The sequence below is a fragment of the Myotis yumanensis genome, unplaced genomic scaffold (assembly GCF_028538775.1).
Source record: "Myotis yumanensis isolate MYYU_CA2020_CCGP unplaced genomic scaffold, mMyoYum1.0.hap1 SCAF_14, whole genome shotgun sequence".
In the NCBI taxonomy this organism is placed as follows: domain Eukaryota; kingdom Metazoa; phylum Chordata; class Mammalia; order Chiroptera; family Vespertilionidae; genus Myotis; species Myotis yumanensis.
This window is the reverse complement of record NW_027223765.1, coordinates 25,902,265-25,915,274: the sequence shown is the minus strand read 5'-3', so window position 1 is coordinate 25,915,274 and position 13,010 is coordinate 25,902,265. Positions and strand designations below refer to the sequence as shown.

The window sequence follows — 13,010 nt, the reverse complement described above, 5'->3', positions numbered from 1 at the left end:
GGCTGGAGCCGACCCGGCGCAGGCGGGCCTCGTCCCAGGCCACGCCCACTTAGGTATAAAGTGACCCCTCCCGGCACCGAAAGTATCTGTGGGTTCCGCGGCGGCCGTCATGGAGAACCGAACCTCCCGCGAGCCAGAAGCCGGCGAAGTGCTGCCGCAGCACAAGTTCGACTGCAGGCCCTTGGAGGCCTACCTCAGCCTGCACTTGCCCGGCTTTCGGGCCGAGCCCGAGGCCAAGCTGACCATTGCCCAGTACAGGTATCGCCACTAGCCTCCTCCTCCAGTCGAAATGAATCTGTGCGTCGTGCTTTTCTCCCTTTGGCCATGGGTGGGTTCCCAATACCCCGCCGCCCCAGTTTCTTCTGCAGTGACACTCTCTGCAGGCGGGAGCTGGCATGGCATTCGGGGAATTTCCAGTTCGTGGGCAATTATGGAAGAGACCCTAGTCACGATTCCAACTATGAGAAGGAATCTCCGTTCAGGGATAAAATTATGCACCTCGGGGATTCACTGAGGCCTGGAAGCTCTGTGGGGTATACAGAGGCCTTCGAGCTCAACTTTTGTTCTATAACCATTAACTTTTCCCCCCCTGAGAAACAAGTGTTGCTCCTTTATAATTGGCCATATTCTCGGAGGCTGGCCTAATGGCCCCAGCTGGGGGATTGGAAGTCTAATGGTAGATCTTCCACTTGGCAAACCACACCGCCACTTTGGGCTTTAGTTCTGGGTGCTGGAGGGGAGCCCTGCAGGGCCTCTAGTGTTACATAAACTCTCTGAGAGCTAGTTTCCTAATCTGTAACAAATACCCGACTGTTCTGAGTAATCCTGGTAATTAAATGAAGTACAATAGGTGAAAGGACTTAAACATGGCAACAGAACTATATACCAGTGGCATTTATCACTACCATCTTTATTCCTGATTAGAGTTAAAAAAAAAAAAATAGTGGCAAAGGACCTGGATAAAAGAGAGTTTTGAGGTATAATTCAGATATAAGGCACCTGGTCCCAATAGACAATGGAGGATGAAGGAGAAGGTGGAATAAAAAAACAGCTGAGGTTTCTAGCCTAGACGTTTTGTGTTGTAACAAATTAAAACAAATCAAAGTTCAAATTTCAACGAGGCCACTTGCTGTGGAAATCTGGACGGTGATTTAACCCTTTTGAGCAAAATGGAGACAGTAATATGTATCTCCTAGAATTGTTGGAGAATTATCTAATTGAAAAATACCTAATTCTGAATTAGGTTGGATGTTAAAATAACCAGGATTGTGCTTGTTAAATGGCGTAAATAGTACAGGCATACCTCGTTCTATTGCACTTAGCATTATTTTACTTCACAGATGTTGTGTTTTTTACAAATTGAAGGCAAAAACCTTCCACCAGCAAAAAGATTAAAACTCACTTTTATTGCAGTGGTCTGGAACCAAATCTGCAATATCTCTGAGGTATGCCTACATAGTACAGTGGGGCCTTGACTTACGAGTTTAATTCATTCCGTGACGGAACTCGTAACTCATATTACTCGTATGTCAAATCTTAAAGTGAACGAGTGAGACACGTGATGCTGGGCTGATGTTGTGGCGTTCACTGTGACGTTTGCTGTGCCAACTAGCGGTGGGGTATCTGAAGCTGGCTCGTAACCCGAATTTTAGCTCGCAACTCAAAGCAAAAAATCGGCCGAGAGACAGCTCATCTCTCGAAAAACTCATTAGTCGAGACACTCGTAAGTCAAGGCCCCACTGTATATGGATAGAACTATCCCACAGAAAATACATATTTCCTTCCAGAACACATGAAAAAGTTTATGAAAATTGAAGACATGTTGGGCTACAAAGAAAGTTTCAAAAATTCTGAAGTGTCAATCTTAAAAAAAAATTCAGAATCTAAATACCAAAAGTTTATAAGTCAACTGAAGAAAGACAGCTATCAAATACATGTTTAGAAACTAATTGATTCATGGATTTAAAAAGCCAATAATAATCTACAGATAATAGAGAGTTTATCAAAGTTCAGTATGGAAAAACCAACAAGCAATCCAATAAAATGTAATGTTAAAAAAGGTATAATTAATAGCATTGAAAGTATAAATTGCCTAGATATTAATCTAATAAAATCTGTGCAAGACTGTCATAAAACTTTATTAGACTTTTAAAAAGAACTAAACTGACAGATGACAATGTTCATGAAAAGAAAAATTCAATAGTGCATTTTCCCCAACTTATGTATATAGATTCAGCACAATGGCAATAAAAAATCTTAATTTTTTCTCTAATTTGAGAAATTACTCTTAAATTTTATGTGCAAGAGCAAAAGGCCAAGAATAGCAAAAACACTCCTGAAGATGAAAAGTAGGAAATTTGAATTAAGAAGGCATGTTATTAGCACAGAAATAGACCAATAAAATAAGAGGGTCCACCAAAACGACCCATATATTTATAGAATTTTGATACATGGCAATGCTGTCATCAAGAATCAGTGTGTGTACAATGGAATACTATGCTGCTGTAAAAAAGAAACAACTCTTACCATTTGCAACAGCACAGATAAACCTGGAGAGCATTATGCTAAGCGAAATAAGCCAGTCGGAGAAAGATAAACATATGATCTCACTCACTTGTGGAATATAATGAACAACATAAACTGATGAACAAAAATAGATCCAGAGATATAGAAACATCAAACAGACCGTCAAACTTCAGAGGGAAGGCAAGGGAGAGTAGGGGAGAGGGGTAAGAGATCAACCAATGTCTTGTATGCATGCATATAAGCATAACCAATGGACACAGTAGCGGGGGTGAGGGCAAGTGCTGGGGGGTGGGAGTAGCTGGGGAGAGGTCAAATGTCGGAAAAAGGAGACAAATGTAATACTTCAAACAATAAAGAATTTAAAATTTTTAAAAAAGAATCAGTGTGTGTAGAGAGGACTTTTCAATAAACTACATAGGTATAATTGTTATATGTATGAAAATATTGAAATGAGACCTTTTCATTACCTCACAAAGTTGCAGGTGAATTCGCGTTAAAGGTAAAACTAAAACCATTTGGAAGACATATAGGAGATAATTGTTGACTTTGGAGTAGAGAATAAATTCTTTAAAAAGACAAAAGACTCCTTAAAGAAAGTGAAATTAAAAAGAAATGTTTGCAATATATACATATAATGGTTAAAAGGTTAATAAACAGAATGTATAAAGAACTCCAATAGCCCAACAGAAAAACGGTTAACAGACTGGAAGATGCTCGAGATCACTGCACCTCGAGTATTCAGTGAAAGGCAAATGGAAACAGTGACATACCATTTCACACCTCCATATTGCCTTTGGGGCAACAGGGACTCATATCCACAGTTGGTAGGAATGCGAATTAACTACTTTGGAAAACAATTTGATATGATCTTTTAAAGATTAAAATGGAAAAATAGACATGCCTCAAGACACAGCAATTCTTTTCCTAGAGGTAATTTACAAAAATGTTCATCGCACTGTTTGTAATAGCAGAAATAAAGGAAATGACACAGTGTTCATCAGTAGCAGACTGGATGAATAAATTATATAGATGATGGAATACTATCCGGTGAAAATGATTCAGCTGCAGATATATACAACAACACAGAATCAAAAAAATGGACAAATAAGCAGTATATTGTTTAAGGGCATAAACTTCAAAGGAAAGATAAATTTAATAATCAGGACAATAGTTACTCTGAGGGGAGGGGCACACGGCTTCAGAGATAACAGTAATTTTCTTAAACTGGGTACTGAGAACACTGGTGTTTGCTGTGTTATTTACACTTTACAAATTTTGTAACTTTTTTATCTATTCAAATTTGATTTTAGAATTTGTGAAAATAAATCATATTGGAAATACAAAATATTTAGAATTAAATATTGAAAGCATTTGATAGCTTGATACAACAAAAGCTGTGTTTTTCGGCTACATGTTTAATATGTGCCTGGCACCGCTCCAATCATTGGGAATATAACAAAAAATATTGCCTTCTTGGAATTCCCCTTCTATTTGAAGAATACAAACAATAAATATTACAGTGTAGAAGAAGGTGATATGTGCTTTGGAGAGAAATAAAGGGGAATAGGAAATGTTTGGGAGAGGGGAACAGGAAGGCCTCATTTGAGAAGGTAGCATTCAGCAAAGACTTGAAGGAGATGAGGATATGAGCCATGCAATAATCTGGGGGGAGAACATTCTAGACGGGGGGGGGGGGGGGGGGGGGGAGGGGGGGAGAGACAGCAAGCGCAAAGGTTCTTAAGGGGGAGTATGCCTAGTGTGTTGAAGGAATACAAGTCAATGTGACCAGAGTGGTGGAAACAAGGAAAACAATGGCCTGTTGGCCATTATAAGGACTTTGGCTTTTACTTTGAATTGAAATGGGGAGAAATTAGGGTTTAGGGGGCAGAGGAGGGACTGAGTTCTCTTTTTGAAGTCTCTTTGCCTGTTGTGTTTGACAGGAACAAAGTCAAGGAGACCAGTTTGGAGTATACTGCAATGGTCCAGTTGAGAAATTTTAGTGGCATAGACCAGGATGGTAGTGTAGAATAGGTGCAAAGTGGTCATAGTCTGGGTTTATTTGAAAGGATCTACTGACTGATCAAATGTGGGAGATGGGGAGAAACCAAGATGGCGGCATAGGTAAACACGGGAGTTTGCTGCCTCGAACAACCACTTCAAAAATACAACTAAAAGACGGAACGGACATCATCCAGAACCACAGGAAAGCTGGCTGAGTGGATGTTCTACAACTAGCAGGAAAGAGAAAAGCATACCGAGGCTCAGAGGAGGCGCAGTGCTGAAGTAAAATACTAAGGTTCGGAGTGCATGTGGAGCGGGCTGGAGGCTGAGGGCGCGGTTGTTTTCAATCGGGAGGGAGTCTCAGGCTCTGAGCTCCAGTTCCGGGCGAGTCTCTAAGGACCCAGACTCATACGGGAGAAGCGGGACTGTCTGGCATCGCTCAGAACCCTAGGGCAGCTTTCTCTCCGTGGGGCTCGCAGCGACTACTGGGACACTGAGAAGCAGAGCCTCTGAGGGCAAGACTGAGAGCAGCCATAATTGCTAACCCCGCCCTGTTGATCCCGTGGGACCCGCCCCGCCCAAGCCCTGCAGGGAGGCTTTTGCTGGATAGCCTCAGGCAAAGGCTAGATTAGCACCTCCCTAGAGACCCAGGAGCCAGGAAGCCCAGAGGTCAGAGTGGGACCATCCAGCTTTAAGCTCCGTGGAACCATAAAAGACACACTCAGGAGGCAGACTCAGTGAGCACCAAAGCCCCATCGAAGCAAGTCTAGCCCCAGAGGGGTGTCTCCAGCACAGAAGTTCTCCCACCGCAGACACAGGTGATTCTCACAGCCAATTGACCTGGAGGTCAATTCCTCACAGTGATAACTACAACAATCAAGGCTTAACCACAACAAGACTGTGCACAAAGCCCACAAGGGGGTGCACCAAGAGTGTCTACCTTAGGTAATTGGGACACTTAGCACAGAAAGGCACTCTATCGACACAGCGAAGCATAAAAAAATGCCGAGACAAAGAAACAGGACACAAACGACAGAATTGGAGGAAAGCAAACTGTTGGATATAGAGTTCAAAACCACACTTTTAAGGTCTTTAAAGAACTGTTTAGAAGCCCTCGAAAAGACTGGTAAGACCGCCGATAAATGTAGTGAGATCCTCAAGAAATCTAATGAGACCCTCGATGTTGTGATAAAGGACCAACTAGAAATTAAGCATACACTGACTGAAATAAAGAATATTATACAGACTCCCAACAGCAGACCAGAGGGTCGCAAGGATCAAGTCAAAGATTTGAAATACGAAGAAGCAAAAAACACCCAACCGGAAAAGCAAAATGAAAAAAGAATCCGAAAATATGAAGATAGTGTAAGGAGCCTCTGGGACAGCTTCAAGCGTACCAACATCCGAATTATAGGGGTGCCAGAAGATGAGAGAGAGCAAGATATTGAAAACCTATTTGAAGAAATAATGACAGAAAACTTCCCCTACCTGGTGAAAGGAATAGACTTCCAAGTCCAGGAAGCGCAGAGAACCCCAAACAAAAGGAATCCAAAGAGGACCACACCAAGACACATCATAATTAAAATGCCAAGAGCAAAAGACAAAGAGAGAATCCTAAAAGCAGCAAGAGAAAGAAAATCAGTTACCTACAAGGGAGTACCCATACGACTGTCAGCTGATTTCTCAACAGAAACTTTGCAGGCCAGAAGGGAATGGCAAGAAATATTCAAAGTGATGAATACCAAGAACCTACAACCAAGACTACTTTATCCAGCAAAGCTATCATTCAGAAGTGAAGGCCAGATAAAGAGCTTCACAGATAAGAAAAAGCTAAAGGAGTTCATCACCACCAAACCAGTATTATATGAAATGCTGAAAGGTATCCTGTAAGAAGAGGAAGAAGAAGAAAAAGGTAAAGATACAAATTATGAACAACAAATACACATCTATCAACAAGTGAATCTAAAAATCAAGTGAATAAATAATCTGATGAACTGGTGATTGTAATAGAATCAGGGACATAGAAAGGGAATGGACTGACTATTCTTGGGGGGCGGGGGGGAGAAAGGGGTGTGGGGGTGAGTGAAGAGATTAGACAATAATCGTGCACCTAGGGATGAGGACAGTGGGTGGGGAGTGAGGGCAGAGGGTGGGGTTGGAACTGGGTGGAGGGGAGTTATGGTGGGAAAAAAGAGTAACTAATGTAATAATCTGAACAATAAAGATTTAATTAAAAAAAAAAAAAAAAAAAAAAAAACAAATGTGGGAGATGAAAAAAAAAGAGACAACTAGTATTCCATTTTGTCTTGGTAACTGGAAGGATGGAGTTACTATAAAATAAAATAGAGGTGATTATAGAGAAGCAGACTGGAGGGGAAATGTCAGATCTCCATTTTGGAATGTTGAGTTTAAGATGCCTTTTAGACATCCAAGTGGATCTGTGCAGTTAACAGCTATAAGTTTGAGGGTCAGGACAGAGGTCTGGACTAGACATGTGTATTTAGGAGTCATTGAAATAGAGATGGTATTTAAAGCCATGAAATCATAGAGCTTACCTAGACAATGAGTCTGCATAAAGAGGTCTAGAAACAGTCCTCGGCACCTCAGTGTTAGGAAGATGTAGAATCAAGGAGGAGGCTGCAATGGACTAAAAGAAGGAATGGCTGTAGGAATAGGGAGAAGTCGTGGTTTGATACCATAACGGTATTAGTGGCCTTGAAAAAAGTAGTTTTGGTGGAAAGATCTGAATGAAAGCTTGATTGAAATGGGTTTAAGAGAAAATAGGAGAGGAACTGGATCAGGGAGTGTAAACTCAAGTTTTTCCACAAAAGGGAATTAAAATGTTTTAAGTAGAGGGAGACGTGGAATCAAGAGAAGTCTTTAAAAAAAATAGCATGTTTATATATGCTGGATGCCAGTGATCCAGAAGAGAGAGGACAGTACAAAAAAAAAAAAAAAAAAAAAAGCCACAGGGGCTAACTATTGGAAGCAAAAGCCACCAAACCAGGATGCCAGTGATCGAGAGAGGGGAAAATTGTGCAGGAGAGAGTGGAATGAAGTCGAGTAGGCAAGAGTGGGCTGGGATCTAATTCACAGGATGTGGGAGTCTCCTTAGATAGGAAAGTGAACATTTTACAGACTCTGCAGGGAAGACACAGTATATGGGCACAGATGCTTGTGTGCAGTAGATATGGTAGTGTAAGCGTTTTGAAGTTCTCATCTAACTGCTTCTGTTTTCTCAGTGAAATAGGAAGCTAGAGTCAGCTGAGAGTGAAGATGGAGGAAAAGGTGTTGGAGGTTTGAAGAGGAGAATTTGTGAAATAGTTATCCAAGAGCATGGGAGAATAAGTAGGCTAAAGAAATATATTATGGTTGCCACACAAGGTTCACTTTGAAGTTCATGGTCATGAATTGGAAGCAAGAATATTTATTTTAGTAGATATTATTGATACTTTGCCCAGATTCTTTTGGATCCTTTTTATTATTTCCATGTACACTGGTTTGGTGGCTTTTTTTTTTTTTTTTTTTTTTGTACTGCTCTTGGCCTACAGGAAGCTCCTTTGCCCTGAATGTTGCAATGCCCAAGATGGCCCTTAACCAATGACTGTTGGGTTCAGGAGTATGAAATGCTCATCATTCTTCCTTTGAAGATATGACAACTCTCAGATATAACTTACACTGCACATATTTTTCCCATTGTTTTTAGAGAGAGAGTAGAAGTGAGGGGGGAGAGAGAAAGAGGTAGAAAGAAAGAGGGGTACAGGAGGGGAAACATTGATATAAAAGAGACCAGGGATTGGGGGTAGGGTGGGAAGTGAACCCAAAACCCAGGTACCTGCCCTTGGTCACAAATTAAATCTGAGGTGTGTGAGCCAATCCTCTAACCACTGAACAACACTGGCCAGGGCCTTAGGGGATATTTTGCCTCTGTGCTTCTCATCTCCTGCTTTGTACATTTAAGTCTCTTGGACCATTTACTCAATGTTTTCCATGCTCAAACACTATGGCATCAGTCTTTTAATCTTCTCTTTTCTTGATCTCTATCTACAGCAAACACATTTGAGATACTATTGGCATCAATATCAAAAGTTACTTCAATCTGTGCAACCTATAGGCTGCAGGAGGGATGTCTGTGAGTTCAAATTTGCCACACTGGTTGTTACCCTTCACAGCGCTCATTCAATTTCATAAGCCTGAATGAACACATAATTGTCAGAACAGATGGTGAAGGTCTAATTCATCTTGGCGTGAACTGTTGTATTACACTTGATCAGAATAGTCATTACTTCACCAATGGTTCAATACCAAAGGAAAAGGTGTCATATCAAAGAGCAGCAAATCCTGAATATTTTCAAATATCTGGTCAAGGGACAAGATGGCTGCCTACATAGCTGCAAACATAAGTAACACCCTTATCATGATTAATGCTTTTTCAATTTCTTGCTATTGAAAACAATCTTGTAGGATTTTCTAAGTTTCTGAATTATGGAGATGCTGCTCATTAGGATGATGTCATAGGTCTAAGACTTGTCTACCATGATGTGAGGAAGGGGTTAAAAACCTTTTCTTCATCTCTGCAGACAAATTAAGTTAGCTTTCTAGCTCTGTTATTCTGGAAACTTGCTAAAGATGGCATTTCCAGGCAACATTACTTTTGGTAAAAAATCATATCTAATTGATCCAATGCATCTGAATTGGAAGGCCTATGAATGAACTACAAGTATCTGGTGGGATGCTTTGGGTTTCCCTAAGTACAATGAAGTTTCACTACTGGTCATGCTCCTTGCTAGGACCCTGGAAAGGGTTCCCAGAGGACTGCTACTAAAGATAATGGCTCCTGTGGAGCATGAGGCTTCTAAACCAGGTGGCACCCATACTCATCCATTGTGGTCTTATTTCTTGGAACCTGAGCTATCACCAAAGGGACAGAAGGGTCATAGAATAAATCAGAAACTCATCTGCTACTGCCCTGCTGGTGTACTGTATTTCCAGTCTCCACATGCTTCTAAATGAGCCAATGCTAGGAGTAGCCTGTTAGGGCCTTTTGAGATTGACTATGTAGTCAGTCTTATTCAAACACATGAGTGTTCTTAAATATACACTTAAATGCAAAGATATCATTTTGTGACTTACGGTTGGACAAATAAAAAGTGCCACCTCTTTGGTTATAGATTAACACATTTCTTTCAGCACCAAATGTCTTGTCCAAATCCTAAATAAAAGTTATGACCATTAGCTCATTGATGATTCTTATATTGATATCATCAATGGGTTCCAGACTATATGGAGGCCTGATGCATGGAGTGGTTAAATTTAGCTGGTACTGTGTTCACAGTATTAATGATGATTTTCCCAAGGTGGGCTTCCCTGCCCTTCTCTTTCTCTCTCTCTCTCTCTCTCTCTCTCTGTCTTTCTTAGAATCTAGTCAGAGGAAAAGCTTCCAGTTTGGTGGGTTTCAGTTGTGTTTTTTGTTTGTTTGTTTTGTTTTTGTCTTTTTAAATATATTTTATTGATTTTTTACAGAGAGGAAGGGAAAGGGATAGAGAGTCAGAAACATCGATAAGAGAGAAACATCTATCAGCTGCCTCCTGCACGCTCCCTACTGGGGATGTGCCCACAACCAAGGTACATGCCCTTGACGGGAATCGAACCTGGGACCCTTCAGTCCGCAGGCTGACGCTCTATCCACTGAGCCAAACCAGTCAGGGCTCAGTTGTGTTTTTTGTATGTGATGTTTTGATATAAAATTTGTTACATAAAATTCAAAAATATACTTAAATAGATAATTTAGTGGCTTATATTAGCATATTCACAAAGTTTTGTGACCATCAGCACTATACATATATTCCAGAACATTTCTATCTTTCCAAAAACGCTTACCTTCCAATCCCCATCCACTAGCACCCACTAATCCACTTTCTGTCACTATGGATTTACATATTCTGGATATTTCATAAAATTTGAATTATATAATATGTGGCCTTTTGCAAGTGGTGTTTTTTTTTTCCACTTAACATAATGTTTTCAAAGTCCATTCATGTAGAAAGTATCAGAACTTCATCCCTTTTATGGCTGAGTAATATTCCATTATGTGGCTATATCACATCTTGTTTGTCCGTTCATTTGTTGATGGACATTTCAGTTGTTTCCACTTTTTGGCTGTTGTGAATAGTGCTGCTATGAATATTATTGTACAACTTTTTGTGTGGGAAAATGTAGGTTTTCAGTGGCAAGTACACAAAACACAGAGTTTATTTATTTTTTTAATCCTTACCTGATGATATTCTTCCATTGATTTTTTTAGAGAGAGCAGAAGAGAGAGGGAAAGACAGAAACATCGATGTGAGAGAAACACATTGATTGGTTGCCTCCTGCACCAGCCCTGACCAAGGCCCGGCCAGGAGGAGCCTGCAACAGAGGTATATGCCCTTGACTGGAATTGAACCAAGGACCCTTCTGTGTGCAGGCTGATGCTCTCTCCACTGAGCCAAACCAGCTAGGGCAAGTTTATTCTTGTATTATTATTTATTCTTGTATTATATAGTCTTCTATATGAATAACTGTAAACCTACTTTTGCCCAAATGTTTTTACCTTGGAGTGGAATTGCTGGGTCATATTGTAATTTCACATGGTAACTTTCATGGGAAACTTAGTTTTCAATTATATTCCACCTGGGTCATTTACCATCATGAAAGGCCAATGCTTCATAAATGACTGCATCATCAAAAATACATTCCATCAGATGCTTGGCATTAAAAAATGTTTTGATAAAGTTCATTGCAACTTGACTCCTTGGATCGTCATGTATAAATTGTCTCATGTCAAGATAAACAACATAGCTTGAGGTGGTTCCATTTCCTGACCATTGGTAATGATCCCCACTTTCTTACGCTAAAAGGCACCCACACAAGATTAGATGGTGCCAGGATCAGTGCTCTTTGATATGATTGTTGGGAAGGATGGGTTTGGCTTGTAGGAGAAAGATGATGCTATGCCCAATCTGACCTCTTGTTCTTTGCAGATGGAGGCTGGAGGCCTAGGTAGAAACTTGGAAGGAATAATTTTATTTCACTTTCCTTTATTAGCTGTTATCTCAGGGATTGATTTCTCCCGCTTGTTTATTTTAAGGCCTCTCTCATGCTGTTGGATTCTTTAGAAGTTGGGTTATTCTCAACTGCTCATATAGTAAATGAAGGTATAGATTGGATAGTTTTTGATATGGTAGCTGGAGTGTATTTCCTTAGCGTATGTGAGAATTTCTATTCACCTACTGTGGAAAGCCAGTGCCCTGGTGTCTGTGAGTTACTGGAGCACTGTTGCACTTCCCTAGTCCAGATATCCACTCTAGTACCTTGCTTATCAGAATTCCCATTGTAGCGGGCTATACTTGGGTACTAACCTTGGAGATGCATATGGGTTTATCTTTCCAATGGCAGATGAGGGGACACTAACCCAGCTATTCCAGCATCCTTTAATTAAATTTCTGACTGATCACCTCCAGTTGTTCTTCTCCCAGCCTTTCTTTACTTAGATGTGAGCAATGTCTAGGGGTACTTCTGATGAAACGCATGATTTACAGACAGTGAGTAAAGTCCTCTCTTCTGTCTATGTGAGTGATAGTCTCTCTAGCTGCCACTGTGTTGCCATCTGCATTTTATCATCTCAAACTCATGTTCTGAGCTTCTGGCAGCACCACTCGGCTCTCCAACATTGAAATGGATGTATTTTTTTTTTTAAATATATTTTATTGATTTTTTTTTTTTTTTTACAGAGAGGAAGGGAGAGGGACAGAGAGTTAGAAACATCGATGAGAGAGAAACATCGATCAGCTGCCTCCTGCACATCTCCCACTGGGGATGTGCCCACAACCCAGGTACATGCCCTTGACCGGAATCGAACCTGGGACCCTTGAGTCCGCAGGCCGACGCTCTATCCACTGAGCCAAACCGGTTTTGGCAAAATGGATGTATTTTCATTTTGTGTTTCTTACGACATTTCAGGAGGATTTGCGGAAGAAGGAAAATAAATCTTTGTAATTGACCATTTCTTTTCTCTTGTCCAGATCAGGACAGTCCAATCCAACCTTTTATCTCCAGAAGGGCTCTCAAGAATATGTACTCAGAAAAAAACCACCTGGTTCACTTCTTCCTAAAGCACATAAGGTGTGGTAATGATACCTTATAATACAAGTGAAATAATACATTCTTTGTTGATAAATAAATGCATTTTGTACACACAAAAACAATTTAAATTGCTTTTAAAAGTCATCTCATGATTACTAAATAATAGAAAATTCCTTTTATTTCTTAGATAAAAATTTCGCTTGAATTGTATTTCCCATTATTGTTTTGAAAAAGGATTTGAGGCTGAAATTAAGTCTATAGGCTATTAATATCAGACAACATCCAGTCTTTATGTGGATTTCATTCCTTTTTGTACAGTTGGCTAGAAATATAGTTATCCAGTGAATATTTTCAGTGCC

General features: G+C 40.4%; 1 protein-coding gene across 2 annotated transcripts in view; it reads left to right on the top strand.

Moving 5' to 3' along the window:
* The first annotated feature begins 68 nt into the window (after positions 1–68).
* ACAD11 (acyl-CoA dehydrogenase family member 11) overlaps positions 69–13,010 on the top strand; it is a 72,186-nt gene continuing 59,244 nt past the window's right edge. For both annotated transcript variants that reach the window (XM_070433413.1, XM_070433412.1), the window contains exons 1-2: positions 69–258; positions 12,591–12,690. In XM_070433413.1, the coding sequence (XP_070289514.1) occupies positions 110–258; positions 12,591–12,690 (249 nt within the window). In that variant the 5' untranslated portion in view covers positions 69–109. The remainder of the gene's footprint in view (positions 259–12,590; positions 12,691–13,010) is intronic.